We start from the raw sequence: 22835 nt of genomic DNA on the forward strand, positions 1-22835 counted from the left end.
TAAGGATGTTTTGGTATTGGTAATGCTTTAGTCTTCTTTAGGCAGACAAACCTGTTTGGTGTTTGTAGTTCCTTATTGTATCTTTAGCATGATCACAGTTTAAGAATATTATTCAGCTTAGCAACAAAAATTGTCTATTTTTTTACAGATGCAATGAACCTCATTTTGCTTTTAGTCACGGAAAAATTAGAAGATACAGCATTGCAGATTTTATTAGCATGTCCTATATCAAAGGAAGACAACCTGACGAATTTTGGCAGTTTCTTCCTTAAACACTGTGTGACTATGGATATGGTATTATTTCTGTTTTTATTTTGCAATTACACAAATGGCAGGATTCTTTAAAAAAAATATGTAAAAGTGTAAAACTCTTTATTTTGGGGATAAAAAGGGGATGAGAAGTTCAATTGTTTTTCATCCCTAATGTGCTAGCATATTTGTAGGGAGGATGTTTGCCAGTCTGTGTAATGTGATTCTCTGCTCCTAGCCGGTGGAAAAGCTGATAGACTATTGTAAGAAGTTGAAGGAAGCACAGATGCACACGTCACCTCTGCAGTTCACGCTCCATTGTGCTTTATCAGCCAAGAAAGCCGGTACTGTCTCCTTTCGGTTTAAACCAACAGAAGCAAAAGGGTGAGGGGGCTTGGTGAGAAGTCACGGTGTCTCTTTCAGATTTGGCCATGGCTCTCATGAAGGCTTTGAAAGAAGAAGGTTTTCCTGTTCGAACTCACTATTTTTGGCCACTACTAGTCGGACATCAGAAGAAAAACATTCAAGGTTAGATTTTATCTTTCATGGTTTAGAATGCTGGCGAATAGTTGGTGTACACGTCTACCTAGGTTTGGTGGGAAATGTCCTTAGTTGTGAGTATTCTATCTTGTGAGAAAATGAAATTGTAAAGTATTACGCCTTTAAAAACCAAAACACAGTGGATCTTTTTTCTTAATTTCATTTCTTAATTCACCTGTGATCTTCTTTGAACTATCAATAGTAGTTTTTAAACAGTTTGCTCTTTTTAAGTTCTTGAGAAAGCTTGTCTTTAGTACTTCATTTTACAAGTAGTGTTTGAAATTAGTTTGCCAATCTTTAATAAAGTTAATGTATGATCAGGTTCATGAACACAGCAAGCAGTATGTCCATCTCCTTTGTGTACCAGTCTAATTCTCAACAGTTTAGTTACAATAATGGAAAAGGCAGAAAAAACTTTGATTGCAAAGTGAGTGCTCACGGCCTGACAGCCTGCTGATTGAAGGACAGAAATGTCCCAGCTTTCAGGTTCTTAAGGACGGCTAAGCATTTAGCCTACTTTTCCCTGTACACATGGGATGTCTATACGATATGAATAAGAATTGAACAAATATTAAATTTTAGAGTACAGTATCTGATTCTTTGGTTTGCATTACTGGTAATTCAGAAGGAGTATTCTCATAAAAAAAGATGCTTTTAACAGAAGTACTTCCCCCTGGGGGAAACAAAAAAGGGTCTTTTTCATTTTATCTCACAGTATAATGTACTTTGGATTGAGATGCAGAGTTGTTAGAGTGACGTTGGTGACAAACAAAATGCACAAACAACAAAAAAAAGTGCTTTTAGCAGACTTTCATATTGCAATTTTATTTTAAATATATGGTCGTCTTCTGGTTTAAAAGTAATAGTGAAACAAGTATTCCCTAATTGTTTCTGGCTATAAAAGTCTCTAAATCCTTTTTAGAAAAATCTTTGTGAAAACAATATGCTAGTTGATTAACTCTTTGTATATCTTTCATTTCTGAAAGCTCCAAGAAATAACCTGTTAACTCAATATTTTTGAGCCACTAAAAGTTTGTTGTTGCATCAAAATCTTGGGATTTGTTTGCTTTGTCTGTCTTTATACAGGTCCACAAATAGTTTTGGCGCTCTGTTGTAATGGTTGTTTATTATGTGAATTTCCTTTCCAATCATATTACTGTATCTCGACTTGAAGTGGTTGCCAGATTTTTGCTACATAGTAAAGATAAAATAGTTTAGACGATTTCTTTCATAGTGGTCACTATTGAACAACAACGTGGACTTTGTTTAAAATGACCTCTTCTAGAATCTCAGAATTCAAATTTCAGGGGTGTCATGTTGATAGCTCTTATTACATTAAGGGAGTAATTGAGAGCCTTAGATTCAGTAACTGACCGTAGGTTCTCTATGTAGCTGACAAAAGTGCTGGGATTTGAACAGATTTTCATCTTCCTATTTAAGCACTGTTTTTATACCATAATACTTCCATATTAGGATTTTAAAATATTACTCTATACTTTCTAAAAAGATTCTTAGCTGCTTGTTAGAAATTTGCATTAAGTATATTTTTAAAAAAAGCACAATTTTCTAATAAATGAAGGGTTTACCCAGAAAGATGCAAAGATTTGCTCCTTATTGAAAAAAATACATCTCTTTTTGCCTTTTTAAAAGACTACATGGTCAGGGGGCCAGTGCAGTGGTGTTGCAGCCTGATCTTTGCCTGCAGAGCTGGCGTCTCATATGGGTAGAGATTCGAGTCTTGATTGTTTCACTTCTGGTCCTGTTCCCTGCTTATGACCTCGGAAAGCAGCAGAGGTCGTCCCAACTCCTTGGGTCTCTCTTGCCGCTTGGGAGACCTGGAAAAAGTTCCTGACTCTTAACCACAAAGCAGCCCAACTCTGAGCATTTTTAGCCACGTGGGGAGTGAACCAGCAGATGGGAGGCTTCTTGCTCTGTCTCCTCTGTGACTCTGCCTTTCAAATAATAAAAATAATAAGAATTTTTGAGCATTCAAATATTCAAAAGATATGTGTTCCTTATTGTTATGTCATTCTCAGTAGAGTTTTTTTGTTTTTTATAGCTGAAAGTATCCTAATCAACACAGGTGATTAACATTGGCATCCCATATGGCTCAGGTTGTCATCCCAGCTGCTCCACTTTCTGTCCAGCTTTCTGTTTGTGGCCTGGGAAAGTGGTGGAGGGTGGCTGAAATGTTTGGGACCCTGCTACCTACATGAGAGACCTAAGAGAGCTCCTGGCTCTCAGCTTAGTCCTGACCGTTGTTGTCATGTGGAGAGTAAAGCAGTGGGTGGAGTCTCTCTTTCTGGTTTTGTCTCTCCTTTTCTTGTTACTGTAACTTCAGATAAGTACATTTAACAAAATGAAAGGGAAAGGCATATGTCCTTAGCTTCTGTCAAATGAGGTTATGCTTGAACCGTTTGACAGTTTCTTAGAATTAATTGGTTCTCAGAATTCAATTTGTATTGTTTGGAACTAGCTGTGGCTTTGGAAAACATACAATTACTTTTTTCTTGTTTTGTTAAAAGGCAGGATTACAGGGAAGAGAGACCTGTCCACTGGTTCACTCCCCAAATGGCTGAAATGACTCATTTGAAGTCTGGAGCCAGGGGCTTCTTCCGGGTCCTCTGCGGGTCTGCAGGGACCCAAGGACTTGAGACATGCTTTGCTACTTTCTCAGGCCATTAACAGGGAGATCAGAAGTGGAGTGGTCAGCACACGAACCAGCACCCATATGAGATGACAGCAGTGCAGGCAGAAACCAGCGTGCAATGCTACCATACCAGCCCTGAAATGACTTACTTAAAAAGATTTATTTATCTGAAAAGGATAGTGACAGAGAGAGAGAGAGACAGATCTTCCATTCACTGTTTCACTTCCCAAATGACTGTAACAGCCTGAAGACAGGAGCCGGGAACTGCATCTGGGTCCACTGCATGAATGACAGAGGCCCAAGTACTTGGACCATTTTCCTTTTCTTTTCCAGTCACATTATCGGGAAGCTAGATCAGAAGTAGCCCAGCTGGGACTCCCAACTTTATCAGTCATAATGGTATGCAGGTTTTGTAAGCCATGGCTTAACCTTCTGTTCGAAAACCCTGGCCCCTTTGTAGTCTCTTTTAGACAGAAAACATATTGAGTAAATTTTCTGCATTGTGATTTGGAAAGTAATTAAATTGAACTTTTGATCTTTCTCTACTTCTGAATTTTATCTTACAGGCATAGTTAAAGTCCTGAAAGGGATGCAAGAATTGGGAGTAGATCCTGATCAGGAGACTTACATAAATTACGTGTTTCCGTCCTTTGATAGTGTGAAGTCAGTACGTGCTGTTTTGCAGGTGAGTTCAGGTGTGGCTTGACTTCATAACTCAAGAGAGTGTCATTCCTCCCTAGTGTTCACTGGTCACACACACAAAAAAGTCTGCAGTTCTCTCCTCCAATTGTTAATTAATTGATTAGTTAATTAAGTGTAGCAGAGAAAAACATTTTTCACCTAATGGTTCTCTCCTTATATACCTGGGCCAGGCCATAACCAGGAGCCCAAAACTGAATCCAGGCCTCCCATGGGGTGCCAGGAGCTCTCGTAGCTGAACCATCGCCTGCTGCCTCTCAGGGTGCACTTCAGTGGAAGGGGGAATCAGGCACAGAGCTGAGGCTGGAACCCAAACCTTCAGATACAATATGGGCTTACAGGTGGCATCTTAACTGCCATGCTAGCTCCCTGTTCCTGTATAGTTTTTAAACCTCTGTAAAAATATTGATATTTTTAGTGACTCAGTTTTAAAATTATTAAAAGGCACAGCATTTATAGAATAGGGTTGATGCTATGGCATGGCAGGTTAAGCATATTATCACTGATATGTGCTTTATCCTCAGGAGAATGGATATCTACCGGAAAGTAACACATTTTCTGAAGCTGAATTGAGAAGTGAAGCAGTAAATGGGAACCTAGACTATATTTTGTCATTTTGTAAGTATTCAGGTTTAGCAACAATCTTGCCAGGTATTGATTTCAGTAACTCTTGGGCATATGGAATAGTGATGCAAGGAAATCTTTGTTTTGTTAAAGCCTGAATGGATAAGACAGTTTGTAAATTGAATTTGTGGGTAATTGACAAGTGATCTTTTAGACATAGTGTTAAAGTGGATCTATGCTTGCCACTTCCTACCAAACACACACCAGACATGGATCCTGTTTCTAATTTAGTTACTGGTTGTGTGCCCTGGAAACCTGTCTTTTATGTCTCCTTTAGGTTCATTAAATAAGGCTAGCACTATTGTCCAGATCTTGTGGGGTCGATGTAAATATCAAATAAGAAACTGTTACTGAAAATGATTTTTTTTTAAATTATTTATTATTTAACTTCATTAATTACATTGTATTATGTGACACAGTTACATAGATACTTGGGTTCTCCCACCCCTCCCCAAACCCTCCCACCATGGTGGATTCCTCCACCTTGTTGCATAACCACAGCTCAAGTTCAGTTGAGATTCCCCCATTGCAAGCATATACCAAACATAGAGTCCAGCATCTTATTGTCCAGTCAAGTTCAACGGCTTCTTAGGTATACCCTCTCTGGTCTGAAGACGGAGCTAGCAGAGTATCATCCCAGTCAATTGAAAGCTCCAACATACCATCAGCAAAAATTTACAATGATTTTTTAAGTACAACTAAGCTATATGAAGTTATCTTTTTGCTTAACACAAGTAAAGCATTTTTTTTTTAGAAAGCTAGCCACTGTTTTTTTCAAAGATTGATTTATTTTATTGGATAAGTCAGGTTTACAGAGAGAAGAAGAGATAAAGATCTTCCATCCTCTGCTTCGTTCCCCAGTGGCTGCAGTGGCCAGAGCTGAACTGATCTGAGGCAAGCCATGAGCTTCTTCCGAGTCCCTCCATGCCAGGGCAGGGTCCCAAGGCTTTGGGCCATCCTCTACTGGTTTGTCAGACTACAAGCAGGAAGCTGGATGGGAGCAGCCAGGACACAAATCAGCACACATATGGGATCCTGGTGGATGCAAGGCGAGGATTTAGCCACTGAGCCATTGTGCAAGGGCCCATATCTTTACTAAACATTTACCAGTGCCGAGGTATTTTGATAATCATCCACAGATAGATGAAGAAAGTCAGAGAGATTTTTTTCTATTTGCCTAAGGATGGTTTGAACCAGAGGCAAGATCTCCTTACTCTTAACTTTGCCCCTTTCACCTGGCCACATTTTACTTCTAAGAAGTAAGCGAAGTATTTCTTAAAATTTTAAATATTTTAAAATTTTAATATTGTAACATGTCTAAGTGTTATACATGTCATTGAAAAAACATACAAACAGCAGGTTTTGGCTTCCTAGAATTTTGAAAATTAAGGTCTCATTACTGTACATTAAAATTACATAGGTAGAAGTTTCATAATCTTCATTATTGGTATATATTTCCTTTGAGTATGTATTATCATTTGAAATAGTTGAAGTAAAGTTAGAGAAAGACAGAATGTCCAGTAAGAAAAATTGTTACTAATCCTCTTTGAGTCAAGGGTTGAATATTAATGCTGGCTGCTGTCTGAGTGTATTGATTCTTGCCTTCTCCCGTGTATAAAATATAGATTTTCCATACTGATAGGAGAGAAACTGAAGCATTAGTAGAGAGCTTGTAAGGTGCATACGAAAGAGCTGCCTTTTGCTTTTATCAGACCATCTATTCCACTTCAGCTCAAGCTCTTCATTTTTAAGATGTGGTTGTTGCTAAGGAAACTGAATGCTTTTTGTCAGCAGCATGCTGATATGTTTCTGGTCACTTTTTTTTTTTTAAGATAAATAACAACCTGACAGTACTCTGAATACTGTTTTTGAATAGAATAAAAATAAATGTTTAAGATGTTATGTATTTGCAAAAGGAAAAATACCAGTAACTTTAAGGCTAAAGAATATTTGAACTTAACTCCTGTCAATTACTGCCCGCCCACTTTGCTGCAAAGATGTTTGAAGAGCAGTTAGTTGTATAATAGATACATTTGCCTCAGGTGTGCACTGTTGGCCCCCACATCACACAGAATACCCGGAAGGAGAGAAGGGGGATGGATTACTTAGATGAAGTTGGTGGGCCAGTGGGAGACATTTTCCCACTTTCATTTCCAGGCATGGAAAATTCATTTTGAAAAAAAAAAAAAAACAGCAAGATTAAAGGTAACTGAATGAGGCCTGCGTTTATATCTACTTTAAAATTCCTTGAGTGACTAAGTGCAGAGCATTTTATCCCACTGTGGCCTGTGGTCCAGTCTATAGCAGAGCGCTAAAGAAAATGAGCCTAGGTAACTTTGACATCAATACATTATTGAAGAAGTGAAAACTTAACATTTAACAGGTTAAAAATGATTTTAGATCTTCAAATGTGATAAAAGCACTAAATGAGATGCCGCTTGTTCAGGATGTGTGATGGTGTGTTGATCTCAAGGAGTATCTTGATTTTGGTTTGTTGGGGATGGTTTTATGGGAGTTGAGCAAGTCTTAGTGACTATGACTCATCCTCTGAGGTTTTTTCTTGTTTATCTTTTTAAATTAAATCAAATATCTTAAATTAATTGTTTTCTGAATTTGCCTGTTCTATGTACTCCCCTTGTACCCGTACAGTACTGTGTCTGCTACATGGGAGCATGGGTCCAGGGACTTGAGTCATCCTCCACTGGTTTCCCAGGCCATAGACAGGGAACTGAATTGGAAGTGGAGCAGAGAGTAATCATCTGGTGCTCACATGGGATGCTGGCCCAGCGGGCAGAGGATTAGTGGCTAAGCTACTGCGCTGGCCCCAATGTGGTGCCATTTTAATACAATTGTGGAAAAGTATATTGGAGAAGTGCCCTTTCTAGTGAGGGTGAGGAGCCTCTGTAAGACCTAGGATTAACACTTAGGCAGATCAGGCTTACAATGTCAGCTTTGAAATATACAATATGTGGGCGATTAAATGCCAAAGCAAGTAGAAGAACAAAGAAATGCTCAGGAAAATGAAAGGTCAATATAAGTTGATCAAATCACAGAGATTTTATTAAGATTTTTGTTAAGATTTTAGGGTGTCGTTCTTAGGAGAATGCTGGTCATTGATGCCGGTGGAAAATGGGATGAGAAAGTGTAAATGGTTCCACAGAGTCCAGCACCATCCCCACAAAGGAACCTCTCGCCCGTCTGCTGTTGTTAAGGAGCATAGGTCCTGTGTCTCCCTAGCTCCACAGCGCCCAGCCTGAGGTGTGTGCCAGACTCCCTGGCGTACGCTGGCATCTTAGTAATTGCCATTTATATAAAAGAATACTTAGAGTATGTGTTATTTAGTTGTATAGATACAGGAAAATGAAGTGAAAAGATTTTTAAGAGATTTTTATGTTGCAAATATATATATATATATAGCATATATATAAATATATATATAACATCTAATTTTGTTTGAAGACATTTTACAATAAAATTTTCGAAATGCAAAAGGTATTGATATAAATGTATATTCAAGTAAGTTGATGTGGTGGGGCCTCTTGATGTAGCATTTATTGATACTTATTTTCCTTTGCAGTGGAATCTAATAAATCACCTTTCCCATTGAGTTCTTTGAGGGGCAGTCTGATTTTGGGCTTTAAGAGGTAAGATACTAGACATGAAATGTGCATCTGGACTGATAGCTGCTTTCCATTTGACTTTAACATGATGAAAGATACAGCTGCTCTTCACTCACGTATGCAAGTTACTCAAAGTAACCTAGTCAGTATTATTCTTGCAACTGGTTGAATTGAGCTTAAACATATTTTTTAAAACACAAGGAAATTTGCACTGGAAATAGCTAGTTGAAGTTGTAGACAAATTTGGGGTGCAGATTTGCTTTCTTCTTTGAGCATCTCATCACAGGATATTTTATCCAGTGCAGTGCTGCTGTAGTGCACCCTGTCTATATTTGTCGACTGTCAGCATTTTGCTGTATGATTTTTCTAGTACACTCTTTCTGTAAATAAAGTTTGTCTAAGAGTACTTTAAACATTTCATGGAGAAGTAGATGTTGACTGTCAGTTCAGAGGCCTGTGTCTTACTGTTAGAGTGTTTACCTTTGTTACCTGTCTTCAGTTCCTGACTTGCTTCCTGGTGATCCAACCAGGGAGGCAGCAGATGGTGGTGGCACCCAAGTCATCCTGCCTTCCCTATGGGAGATGGCTCTTCACTTTAGCTGTTATGGACATTTGTGGAATGAACCAACAGACAGAAGGGATCTCGTCTGTTTTTCCCTCTTTTCCTCCCTCACCCCTCTTTACCCTGCCTTTCAAAAAACATTCATGGAGAAATAAAATGAGAGTTTATTTTAGTAAATCCACGTCATTTTTCCAAAATATGCATTTTCCACAAGTAGTTTTTGAAGATCCCTTTGTGCTTGTACACACACATATACATTTTTTCTTCTGGTTTGCTTTTACTAGAAGTTTTGGATGGAATTAGTTATAAGGTTTGTTTTATTTTATGGAAAGAACAGTGAAAAAGAGGAAGAGACAGAAAGAAAGAAGTCTTTTATCCACGAACTTGCTCTCCACATGGCAGGGACGTACAGACCTGGGCCAGGCCAAAGCCAGGAGCTTTGAACTGCAGCCAGGTCTCCCTCGTGGGGCACAGGGACCCAGAATTTGGGCCCTTTTCTGCTGAGTTTCCCAGGTGCTTTAGAAAGCACTGAAATTGGCACCCTGATTTGGATTCTTCACTGCCTGCACTACTGTTCATTTTTAAGAAGATGTATTATTTATTGGAAAGGCAGAGTTACACAGAGAGTATGTTTTCCTCTGATTTACTCTTCCAAGTGACCTCGGTGGCTAAGGTTAGGCCAGACTGAAACCAGGAGCTTCTTCTGGGTCTTCCACCTGGTGTAGGGGCCAAAGTTATTGGGCCATCTTCTGCTGCTTTCCCAGGCACTTTAGCAGTGAGCTGGATTGGAAGTAGAGCAGCTGGGACTGGAACTGGTAACCGTATTAGGATGCTAGCACTACAAGTAGTGACTTAAGCTACCATGCCACAGCATTGTCTCCTTAATATACTTTAAGAAATTACAACAATTACAATATCACTCTTTCAAAATAAGCAGTGTTATATCATCAAATGTGTAAAAATCGTGTTCATCTTTTTTCAGTTTTGAAAATTTTTTGTATAACTTACTTTTTGACAGGATTCAGTCACATTCTTGTATTTGATTTTGTGTCTTTTATCTTAACCTTGGATAATTCTTTTTTTTTTTAAAGATTTATTTTACTTTTATTACAAAGTCAGATATACAGAGAGGAGGAGAGACAGAGAGGAAGATCTTCTGTCCGATGATTCACTCCCCAACGGCCGGTGCTGCGCCGATCTGAAGCCGGGAATCAGGAACCTCTTCTAGGTCTCCCACGTGGGTGCAGGGTCCCAGTGCTCTGGGCCATCCTCGACTGCTTTCCCAGGCCACAAGCAGGGAGCTGGATGGGAAGTGGAGCTTCCAGGATTAGAACCGGCGCCCATATGGGATCCCGGGGCGTTCAAGGCGAGGACTTTAGCCGCTAGGCCACGCTGCCGGACCCAGCCTTGGATAATTGTTAAAATTTTTATTTATTTCAAAAATCATGAGGCTGACACAGTGGCTCAACATGCTAATCACCAGCCTGCAGTGTCAGCCTCCCATATGGGCACAGGTTTGTTTCCTGTCTTTTCCACTTCCAGTCCAGCTTCCTGTTTATGGCCTGAGAAAGCAAAGGAGGATGGCCCAAGTACTTGAGACAATCCTGGCTTCCAGCTTTGAATCAGCTTAACTCCAGCTGTTACTGCCGTTTGGGGAGTGAACCAGCAAGATCCCTCTCCTTTCTCCTTGTATCTCTGCATAATCTGCTTTTCAAATAAAAGTAAAAAAAAAAAAAAAAAAAAAAACGGAAAGAGTTACACAAAGAGAAAGGGAGAGACAGAGAAGTCGTTCATTTGTGTACGTCTTGAATGGCCTCAACAGCTGGAGCTGGGTGAGACTGAATCCAGAAGCTCAGAAACCCATCTGACTCTACCATGAGGGTTACAGGAGCTCAAGTACTTGGGTCTTCTGTTGCTGCTTTTCCAGGGAGCTGGAACAGAATGGGAGTAGCTGAGATTCCAGCCAGTGCCCAGTTGGGATGCTTGTATTGCACTCAGTAACTTAAGCCAATGTACCTCCATGCCAGCTCCCTATTTTTTGTTTATGCTTTTAAATAACACTGACTTTTTTTTTTGGAAAGAATGCAGTCTTGGTTCCCTGCTATTTACTAAAACTGTTCCTCCTACTTTTTTTTTTTCTGAGATTTTTGTTGGAAAGGCAGATTTCAGAGAGAGAGAGAGACACAAAGATCTGTCTGCTCTTTTGCTCCCCAAGTGGTCACAACAGCCAAAACCAAGCCAAGTCCAAAGCCAGGAACAGGAGTCTCTTCTGGGTCTCCCAAGCAGGTGCTAGGTCCCAAGGATTTGGGCTGTCCCCCACTGCTCTCCCAGGCCACAAGCAGGGAGCTGGATGGGAAGTAGAGCCTACAGGATACGAACCAATGCCCACCTGGGGTCCCAGCACTTGAAAGGCAAGGATTTAACTATTGAGCCATTGCGCCAGTCTCCCTCCTACATTTTCTATTTAATTTTTTTTCCTCCACTGAGACTTAAAATTGTACCATGAATACAACATAAACTCTGGTTTCTCTTCAGATCATATAAATCTTTCGCCTTTTACCATGAATACAGCATAGATGACATATCAAGGGACGTAATGTCAGGTGTCCAATATCGATGTCAGAAACCAAGCTTGATATATACTTCATTAAGTAAAGCTTATACTTCTCCCTTGCAAAAAGCAACCTTATCCCTTTTGGAATTAATTAAAAAATGCACAATAAGTTATTTTGAAACTCTTTCCCATCTTGAATTTAGTAGTCATTGGTAAAACTTTTTGAATCAGTTTGTTGAACATTAGGGATCACGAAGAATGGAGTTTTAGGTTTTTTATTGTGTCTGTATTTGTAATGACTACTGATTAAAACAGGTAAAGCCACTTGCTCCTCAATAAATGTATTTGGTTGCTTTTCCTTGTTTCTGCTTTTTAATGGTTCATGTCATCTTTTTGCTGTCACTGTTGGTAAGTATTAGCAGCCTGTGCACAATTGTAGTTTCCTGCTTCTCCTTATGGGCTGAGAAATTTAGTATGCTAAATCATCTTAATGTGGAATAAAAAAAACGATGTGAAAATGGACCTGAATGTCTCCTTGCTGTATTCTGTGGCTGATCATGTGTCCTGTATTTTGACTGTCCTTTTTTCTGAAGAGTGTTGGTTGACATGTAAGTGTGGATGCTTGGCTGAGGTAGCAGTGTTTTAAAAATGTATTTTAGTTTCAGGACTATTCTTTTTGTATCTAGAAATCCATTTGTCTTTGGTTTTTTAAATGCGTTTTTCTTCCTGTAGAACCTGTGAAGATGCTTTGATGTCTTTAGCCACTTGTACCATTTCTGTTTCCAGATTAATTTTCCTCCTGGGTCATAGGTCATACTTTTCTGAGTTTTTTGGAAGCTTCCAGATACTGTGAATTTTGCACTGATGAATGCTGGATTTTCTTGTATTTCTTTAGTTGATCTTTGTTCTGAGGTGAGGTGGAATTAAGTTTGTTGGGAACATTTCTCTGAGCGCTTACAGTTTGTTGGGGCCATTTCTTTTGTTGCTTGCTTTTGCATACTGTTTGGGAGGTCTAGAGCAACCTTTAGTCCAGAATTATTCCCACTTCATGGTAGAGCTCCACCCTGAAGGCAGTGTGCTTCTGAGTGGACACGATTGGCCAGTACCTATTGTACCTGTTGTCGTGTGTAGTTGGAGGCTTTTGAGAATGTGAGTTACTCTAAACCCTGGGTGTATTTTGTGCATTGTTACATAGGTGTCAGTGGCCAAGTAACTGGGCCATGTTCTGCTTCCCAGAAGACATGTTAAGCAGGAAATTGCATGGAAAACACAGTAGCTGGAACTTGAGTTGGCACGCCTAATTGGGATATCTTGGTCACACAGGCAGTGAGTTAATTCACCGCACCACAATTCCAGCCTGCCGTATGTTGGGGAAGTAAAAAGTTTTCTATTGTAAAGCTTGTAGGACCAAAACATTAGTCCTGCTGAAGTTAACAAACTTAATGCCCATTTTTCATATCCTCCTTGTTGTGATCTAGTGAGGCTAGATGAAAAGTAGAGTAGGCAGAACTCAACTGGCACCCCAGTATGAATGCAAATATCCCGTTACTGCTTGCCCTACTGTACAGCTGCACTTCCCTGCTTCCTTGTTTTTATTTCTAGAATCACTTGATTCTCTAGGTATTTCTTTTATAAAATAGCACGATAGTATCTCACAAGTATCAAATATTTCTCCCTCAGAAGATAGTAGTAATTTTTTGGAATGCTTTTGCCCCTGTTCACTGTCTACTTCCTGCAAACTTTCAGCCTTTTTGTCTCCAAGGTGTCTGGTAATATATGATTGAGTGTGGTGTAACCACTGAAAGCTGCTCTAGGTTGTTGGTGGGCCTTGCGTCTTTGGAGTGTTCCTCTGTGTCACCTGAGAGGATCTGTGGCTTTGTCTTTGTGACTCCTTCCTGGCTGGGCTAGGCTTTCCCTAGGGAGGAATCCTCAGGGTAATTGCTGGGGGAATGGGCATCAGGTTACAGGTTCCTGGGTTCTCCATCATACTGAGAGGAGGCCTTCAGACTTCCTCTGCAGTCAGAGAGAGGCAGTGTCCCGGCTGTGGGGAGGGCATCTCAGGGCCTGCTTATGCCAGCTCCCTCCCTCTATCCTGGTAACGTAGCTCCTATGTCCTTTGACAATTCCTGTGTATACTGTGATTTGGTCCCAGGTTTCCTTACTGGTGTCTTGGGATTTGATATTCTCTTTCCTGCTAAATCGATTAACATTTGTCTGCCTGCTTTTAACTTGTAATATTTATTCCCAGTCATCTGTAGTACCCATTCGTTTTATGTGTCATTGAAAACAACAATGCTTTTATTGCAGTGGAATACTACTGGAAAGGAGCAAATTTAGATGCAAATTGTTAGTAGAGCATCTACAGTTAACTTAGAAAACCCCTGGGTAACTTTTAAAGCTTAAATACTTTGCACCTCAGTTTCTTCATCTTTATAATGGCTTTGATAATTGTACTTAAAGTAGAAATATTGTGAACATCAAAAAGTGAAATAAAATGCTTCAGAAGAATGCTAAATGCATTTGTGAGTGCTCAGAAAATATTAAGTGTGTGCCATGGGTTAGGAATACTGTATAGTAAATTCATGGATCAATAGGAAATCTCTTGCCCCCCCCCAAGTTGTTCACAGTTAGTGACAAGAAAGTAAGAGTACAAGCGCAAACTTATGTTTAACATTACAAGTGCTTTGAGGAAAGGTATTCTCTGTTTCTGCCAAGATTGGAGAAGGGCTGGATCTGGAGGATGTGCAGGAAAAATGCTGATATGAGTCGTGAGGAATGGATAAGAATCCAAAGGCAGGGAGGGTGTTTCAGGCCAGGGCACTGAGGCTGTGCTAACAGTGCATCCTAGGACCCGGGGTAGGTCCAAGAGTGGCTCAGGAAACCATGAAATGATGGCAAGAAATAAGGCCCAGATAGAAGCCTGGATTTCTCAGGAATGATCTCATTCCCAATTCATAAGTTTAAACCTTGAGTCAAGGCTTTGATCCATTGAAATGTTTACGTGATAAAGAACAGGGGGTAGGGAGTGAAGGATATAGGTGAGACAATATTAAGAGATAATTAATGTTTTATGGGCTCCATTGCAGAGTTGCAGTTTAAGTTTAATTTTTTCCAAGTCTCTTTCCTGTGTATAACAGAATTTGTAATACATGCAGAATTGTTTTAAAAAGGAAACGTGTTAAGGCTAGGGCACAAGATCAGTTTTTGGACACAGATGGAAGGGTCAGTTTTTAAGTTTGAACTGTTCCCATGGGAAAGAGCAGCACCTAGCATATAATGATCTGCCACATAGACCCCAAAGTTTAGTCACAGAGGACCAAAAAGGGCTAGCTGAATTTTGGATCAAGATAATTGGTAATTTTAGCATCAGTCATTTAAGTGGTGGGAGAGTATTGGAGAAGTGTTATTCATCCTTTATGAAAGCTTGGGTTTGAAATTCTCTGAGTTTTTGTTTCAGACCTCTGCCATTGATTTGAAGTAGGGCTTTTGGTCGTTTTCTATTTTGGATACAGGCATAATTTTGAAAATTTATCTTCTTGCCGTTTCTTAATGGAGTTTTTAAGCATCCACAAAAGTAGTGCTCTCATGGCCCCATCACCCAGCTTTTTTGGTAAAGATTTTGACCATTTTGTTTCCTCTTTTGCCTGTTCCTATCTTTTGGTTTGCTTTGCTTATTTCCTGTCCTGTCCTGTCCTGTCCTGTATTGTGTTTGAGTTTGAAGTAATTACAGATCACAGGAAGCTCCAAACATAGCATAGAGGGTTTGTGTGTCCTCCTTCATTTCCCCTCACCCTTGGTTACTTCTTTATATAACTGTAGTATATTATCAAAATAAGGAATTTAACACTGATACAATATGTATGTGTAGCTCTGTTGTTTTATCACCTGTATGTATTTGTGTGAAGGTACTGAATTATGCCACCCCACAGAGGCCGCATGGTGTTGCTGCAGCCCCTATAACGGAGTCCACACCTGTGGCAACCCAAAGTGCTGGTTAACCGGTGCTTTGTTAGAAGTTTCTGTAACTTTGTTACTTTGCAAATGACCTTAAAGGAAATGTCATTTTTTTTTTAAGATTTTATTTATTTTTATTGGAAAGGCGGATATACAGAGAGGAGGAGAGACAGAGAGGAAGATCTTCCATTCGATGGTTCACTCTCCAAGTGACTGCAGTGGCTGGAGCTGAGCCAATCAAAAGCCAGGAGCCAGGAGCTCTTCCAGGTCTCCCACACGGGTGCAGGGTCCTAAGGCTTTAGGCCATCCTTGACTGCTTTCCTATGCCACAAGCAGGGAGCTGGATGGGAAGTGGGGCTGCCGGGATACAAACCAGTGCCCATATGGGATCCCAGTGCATACAAGGCGAGGACTTTAACCACTACACTATCGCGCCGGCCTGGATGTCATCTTCTGACTCTTCATTCCTGATGTCCCTGAAATCCTTCTAAGGTGTTACAGAATATTAGTGATTTATTCTGAATGTGCTTACTATACATTAACTTGGTGTATCCCAAACTGCCTCATCGTAACTCTAAAAAGGCTTAGGAATTTCTGTGGGGTGTGTTGTTAGAGCACGTAAATTGGTCTTCTCATAGTGAAGTTTGAATTAAGCATGTACAATATATAGACATCAAGTGAACAAAGCTTAGAAATAATTTAAGGCCAGTATCCATTTGTTGTCCTGTTGTGTAAATGGTTTTTCATTTAAGTAAGCAACATTTGAACCAGCTGTTTTTTTTTAATTTCTTTGAAATACAAATTTGCAGATTATAAGAATAGTATATAGAAGTCATGTATAACACATTCACCAAATTTTAACATTTTTTTCCTTGCTTGACCATGATTCTTTCCCTCCATATATCTGTCAATTTACACCTACAGAAATGTATTTTTCTGTATTATTCGAGCTTAGGTTGTATATGTTGTACCCTCTTATCCTTTTGTGTGTCAGTAATTCCGCAAAACAATTAGTTTTTTTTTTCAACACAGAATGTTTAGCATGTTTGGGAAATTTAATACTACGTTTTTGTCAGTTCATTGTCCAATGTTGTCATGTTCCATTTGTGTCAGTTTTGTGCTTTTCAACATCCCTCTTTTCCCCTGCTTTCTGTATAGAATCCAAGGATAGACGTAAATTTTTTTTTCTTTAATTCTCTCTAATCTGGAACAGTTCACCAGCATTTGTTTGAGACTGCAAGTTAGCTGTTCCTAGTGATGGCTCTTCCTGATGGGATTTATGCTGTATTCATCTGTAGCAGGAATACCACGGGAGCGACTGTCTTCTCAGAAGGACTTAGTGAATGGCACTCCACTGTCCTCAGCTTCTCCTTTGTGATGTTGCACCTTGCTCACTCAGTCAAGTGTTCATTTCTCTGTTATGTTGTTACTGTTTTTCCCATTGCAAGGAAGGGGCAGTCTGTGGCAGACACTTTGAGATGGTACAAATATCCTCCATTGAACATGGTCCATAAGACGTAAGGCTGTTACTTTGATCTTATTGTGTAAATCTGTGTTTATTTTAGATATTCAAAATGATGGTGAGTCACGCTTTCAAAGTTACCTTGTCCTTGTAGTTCAGCTTGCTTTTGCCAATACTTACTTATTGTACATATTTCATGAAGTAACTGCTAGTGCATTTTACTATGAAATATTTAAGCCCTTGAATTTATTTTCAATCCTTTGCTGCCCTCTGCAGGTCCATGGATATAAATCTTTGGAGCAAGGTGAGTACTCTTAATATCACCATTTGATGATGTATCAAAGCCATTAAGAGCTAAATTTTTAATAGCTTTGTACTTTTATAATATATAATCATAAGTTAAGTAGATTCAGAGTTGTAAAACATGGAAGTTTTAAAACACCATGAAATTTACTATGGAAGTGTTCTTTGATGTAGTCCTACATTCTTAAGGTTTTCAACTTTTCCAAATGAGTATTGCTGATAGTATAATGAGGTGTGACCTTATAGTCTGAGTAATTTTCTTAATATTTGTGTATATATTTGTGTGTACTTCATATAAATGCATATAAATGAAATTTTTCACTGCTACCCTTTAAAGAAGTAAACTGATTTTATGTCAGAATTATGATTACAGAAAGCCCCACAAAAGATGTTTGGTTAAATTATAGAGTATATGTTTCTAAAAGTCATGTATGTATTTGAGAGGCAGAGTTACAGAGAGGGTGGGACACAGAGAAATTCATCCATTGATTCACTTCCCAAAAGCTCAGGAATCTGGGTTGTCAGGTGGAGGTCAGGAGCCTAGTTGCTTGGACATTGTCTGCTGCCTCCTAGAGGCGTCAGCAGGAGGGAAGCTAGATGGGCAGGTGGAGTGGCAGGCACACAAACCAGTCACTGGGAAGTGGGTATTCTACACGGCAGCTTAACCTGCCACACCCACCCTGAGAGTGTACATTATTGGCTGGGATCTCCAATTTAAGCATGTTTTAAAATCGAAACTTCACCCAGGTCTGCTTGTGTTGCTCAAACTGTCATCAGACTGTGTGGTCAGTATAACACATTGCTGGCATATGTATATGTGTGTATATTTAGAAATAATTCTTTGCTTGTAGAGATTATCACTGATTAATTCATTAAATATATTATCTAAAATTTAGTATTAAACTCTTAAATCTAATTCATGTGTACAATTTACTAAATAATTTACTATATATGTATTGTTAAAAACATTTGTAGTAAGGATTATTAGAGTATTTCAAAAGGTTTGTAGGAAGTGGAATTGAAAGGTGAGCTGGTTTTGGCACAAAAAATTTTGAAATCCTTGAATTTGTTTTTTCATAATGCCATTTTTTATACTTTTTAAAGAACTCATTTGTTTTGCTTTTCTTTTCAATAGATCTTTTTTTGACCTTAACCTTCCTTTGAATTGCCATGATAACAGGATGATTTTTATTGTGGCATATGATCATCGTTGCCTAATTTTCCAGTCTGGAAGAAAGTAATAGAAACACCTGCAAGTTTGAATTGGCACTTATAGTAAATTATGTGACAAGCAGTGAGAGTAACAGAAACTGAATTGTAGTGTGTACATAAAGTAGTTCAGAATTCCTAACAAATAGCACATTGGACAACTGCTGTTTCTGTTCTTGTTCTCATCAGCCTGAGGATATATAGTCACATACTGTGTTTGGATTATAGGTTAGGGTAATCATTTTAACCATGAAGTATATATTGCATTTTCTTAAAAGGTTATAAAACTAGTCTTGAAAGATAAAAATTCTCCCTTAGTGTGTGTGAATTTCATTATAACACACATGAATGCATGTTGGAAAGTTTGTCTAGTTTTGTGTCAACACCGATAGAATGAGTAGAAAAATGTCATTGAATAACTTTAAAAAAAAAAAGGCTGTTGGTCCAGTGTATTTTACTGTATTATTTCTGTAAAACTTTATGTAAAAGGAAGGAACGAACCCTAAATTGCATTATTTCCCTCTCAAATAAATAAATAAATAAAATAACTTTATAGCTGTAGGAAACTGGTCCAGTTTCCACAAGACCAAAAACTGATGAGAAATAATACTGTTTGGTGATTCCTATTCCGAATCATATGTAAGTGAGTTGGTTTAGAGGCTTCCTTTGTGACGCTTCATGAGAACATGCATGTTTTCCTTCGTCGTGGGTTTATTTTTATTGTTATTTTTTTTAGCTGACAGACCTATTATTTAAAAACTAAAACACTCTCCTTGGCGGGTGGAGGAGTTGAATTCTTGTGATATAGACTGATACGTTACTGGGGAGAGGCTTTATCATTTCAAGCCTTCAATTTCAGGTTGTGTTTGTTCTTGTTTCTGTCTCTTGTTGCAATGCGCGACTTTCCTGTCTTCCCAGATAACAGAATTGCTGTACAAGGATGGACGTTATTGCCAGGAGCCTCCAGGACCGACGGGTAGCGTTTCCATTTCGATGATTGTAACTTATCCACAAATCCATTCTTCTGGGTAATGATGGGTTAGGAGGATTTATAGCAGCAAACATTTTATTTTTGAAAACATTTGGTTATAAATCTTTATGCTGAGAATCACAGTGTTTTGAGATCTGTGAGGCATTTGCTTTTAAACATATGAAACAAGATAAAGGTCATGTGGATTTTTCCCACATAAATAGAATTCATGGCCCAGTATTCATTATTTTGGCACTTAATGAGTTTCATTTTTCACATAATGAAGCTTGGAATATATAGTTTTCTAGAAGTAGGTACCCATTTTGAAAGTTCAAATTTCCTATCCTAGATATTAACCTGTGGCCCTATACATTTTATGCTTGAATGCATAGGAAAATTACTGTTGTTAGAAAACATCTTTGTTAATCCTCGTTTTTCATTGGCTAATAGGTAGCTCTCCACAGGATCACTGTATCTGCCTGTTAAAATTATATAACTTTCTATACTCAACGCAATGATCTTTTCTAGTTTTACATGTTTTCCTAAATAGTATCCCCCCAGAATTAGTGTAGAAGTGTGTGACGGCATCTGTGTATTCTCACTGTTTGTGATTTTGATGGTGAAAAGAGTCAGGCCTTTGGCAGGACCACTTCTGTCACAGAGTGGTGGAAAAAAATAGATTGAAGTAAGATTCAGTCCTGAAAAGCTGTCACTTGGTCTGAAAATAATTAATATTCCTTTCACTCACCAGTTAGATATGTGCTTCCAAACCACATAATCTCTATGCCTCAGTGATCATTGTTGCCATTTCAGAGCCTCTCATCAGGGTGACATCTCACACCAAAATGATTTCTTATAAATTAATCTTGATAACATGACAGTCTCGGTAATTTTAGTGGAATGCTTTCTCTTGTTTTTTTTTTTTCCACAGAAGCTGTTGGCTATTTTCTTTATAACTTGATTGACAGCATGAGTGACTCAGAGGTACAGGCCAAGGAGGAGCGTTTGAGACAATACTTCCATCAGCTGAAGGAGATGGTACCATTTCATTTTTTGCTATATAATGCCTGTCCTGCCTGACATGTATCTATTAGATTTGAAATTGCTGCTTTTAAGTACAACCAGACCACTTCTCAATGACATGCAAGTGTTAGAGATTTAAATTATCTCTGAAATAATTTCTGTTAGACAAATCTCAGTTTAGTTGTCTAAAACCCAGGGTTGTTTTCACCCCCTCTTCTTTATCTTCTCACAGAATGTAAAAATTCCTGAAAATATCTACAAAGGCGTCCGTAATCTACTGGATAGCTACCATGTTCCTGAATTGATTAAGGTTTGTTTGTGTGGTACAGTAAGCAGTTTTATGTAGTGAGTGATGTACAAATAAAAGCCTGTTACATGTTAAAGTTAAATTTAAATATGATTCTTCAGGCCTACAAAGCTTTATTACAGTGACAATCGTTAAAACATTGATTGTTAGTACATACTGTTTATATATTGAAGTATACTCTTAAAGCATTAATTATAGTATGGTTATTAAAGAACAGTTTCTGTAGACTGATGCAAAGAAGCCGTAAAATGAGGTGAAACCTCCAAATAGCTTTTGACATTTGCTAATATATTTTTCATGATTCTTTTATAATTCTGTACTAATTTAAATCTCAATTTTAGGATGTTAATTTGTTGGTTGAAAGAGAGAAGATAGACCCTCGAAAAGTGAGTAGGTTTTTGAATGAATTCACAGTCTGTAACAACCACAGGGAAAGTTTTAGATTATGTCTTTATAAACCCAATGATTTCTATCATTTATCATCTTCAATTCTTCTGCATGAAACACATCTGAGAAATTACACTTAAGAGGTTCATTAATTCCTGGAGTCCATCCATCAATATCCAGGTTAATATCTCCGATAGTATTTAGGACATTTAGAATGGTAAATTCAAAGGGAACTGTGACGATGTGTGCATTTTATTTTCATAGTAAGTTTTTCTTCTTCCTTGTGCATTCCTTAGACTGTGCAATCTACATCAGCTGATTTGGAGTCTACACTTGAACGACTGAAAGCCCAGAATCAGCCTGCAGGAGACATCCTAAAGCAGCTCATATTGGTGCTTTGCTCAGAAGAGGTAAAACATGTTTAAATATTTCAAATAGGCTATGGAGGTTAAAAAAAGAAAAAAAAGAATCTTTATAGATAGCTAAAAGCAAAGCAGAATATAATATTTATAATTCTTAGCATTTTTTATTATATATCACGCTTGTGAGGAATGCAATTAAATGAAAGGTTAACTAATTTCAGCTACACCTTGAATGGCATGTTTTCGGGTTTCTGTAGTTTGTTTACAATACTCTGCAAAGTGAATGATAGTAGCAGCCGTGATGGGTTTATCATACATGCCAAATGTCCTTTCAAGCCATGGCTCCGGTCTCTCATATCTAGATTGTCAAGCAACTGATACATGCCGTAGTCATTTGCAAGTCAAATATTATTAGGTTGTTAATGCAGGGATTGAAATTCCATTTTCCTGCTGGAAAAGAGCTCTTTCTGAGATAAAGGGTCTCTTGCCTTTTTTCAGCAGGCATCCAGCTGTACTTTGTCTGCATTTTAGAGTATGTTTGCAATTTGTGGGCTATCACAAGACTTTCAATTTCTGTTCAGTAGGATTTGGTCATAAGCCTATGGTTTTAGGAAAAAAAATCATAACTGATTTTAGGATTGTAAAATAGTACTATAGAATTTTAAAACATTTTTTCACATTACTTTGATGTGAAGCTGGACTAGAGAACTTTTTAGTAGTATCTGCTTCTAATCTAGAAATTTTATATCATTAATAATAAGTCTTTTAAACCACACAAAAGTATAACTTGCTTGCATTTGGAAGGGTGAATAAAACTACTGAGATGCAGGATCAGGTTGATAGCAAGGAACCATTTTTATTTTTTTAACATTTTTGAAGTATCAACTTCTTCTAGACTGTGAATGTTAAAAGCCACAGATATGACGTATTTACCTTTGTTAATTTCTTCTGTCCTTTACTTCAGAATATGCAAAAAGCCCTTGAATTAAAGGAAAAATACGAATCAGACATGGTTATTGGTGGCTATGCTGCTTTAATAAATTTGTGCTGTCGACATGATAATGCAGAGGAGTCCTTGAACTTGAAGCAGGAGTTGTGAGTACTCTGACACTGAAACAGGTCGTCAGCATTTATGCAGATGTGGAGTCCTTGGTGTTCACCTCCACTCATTTGTACCAATCTTTCATAATGCATTTTTAATAGAATGCTTTTGTTGTTAGTGTTCCTGAGATATTATAATGAAAGGCTCTTGACCAGTTGTGGCTTATTTTCAGCAAAGGTATCTTTAAGTATGAGAAGACTCACCCTGATTCATACAGCCAAGGATTTTTGGCAGTTCGATTGTTACAAGAGTGGTGGT

At 38.4% G+C, this 22835-nt stretch overlaps 1 protein-coding gene across 1 annotated transcript in view; it reads left to right on the plus strand.

Annotated features, from left to right (window-relative positions):
* Positions 1-22835, plus strand: part of LRPPRC (leucine rich pentatricopeptide repeat containing) — an 89298-nt gene that overhangs the window by 18265 nt on the left and 48198 nt on the right. Inside the window, exons 9-21 of the mRNA XM_012926245.2 lie at positions 149-294; positions 488-593; positions 673-777; positions 4006-4124; positions 4663-4756; positions 8340-8406; positions 17191-17218; positions 19345-19402; positions 20328-20434; positions 20652-20729; positions 21068-21112; positions 21410-21523; positions 22440-22570. Of these exons, the coding sequence (XP_012781699.2) occupies positions 149-294; positions 488-593; positions 673-777; positions 4006-4124; positions 4663-4756; positions 8340-8406; positions 17191-17218; positions 19345-19402; positions 20328-20434; positions 20652-20729; positions 21068-21112; positions 21410-21523; positions 22440-22570 (1198 nt within the window). The remainder of the gene's footprint in view (positions 1-148; positions 295-487; positions 594-672; positions 778-4005; positions 4125-4662; positions 4757-8339; positions 8407-17190; positions 17219-19344; positions 19403-20327; positions 20435-20651; positions 20730-21067; positions 21113-21409; positions 21524-22439; positions 22571-22835) is intronic.

The sequence above is a fragment of the Ochotona princeps genome, chromosome 8 (genome assembly GCF_030435755.1).
Source record: "Ochotona princeps isolate mOchPri1 chromosome 8, mOchPri1.hap1, whole genome shotgun sequence".
Taxonomy (NCBI): domain Eukaryota; kingdom Metazoa; phylum Chordata; class Mammalia; order Lagomorpha; family Ochotonidae; genus Ochotona; species Ochotona princeps.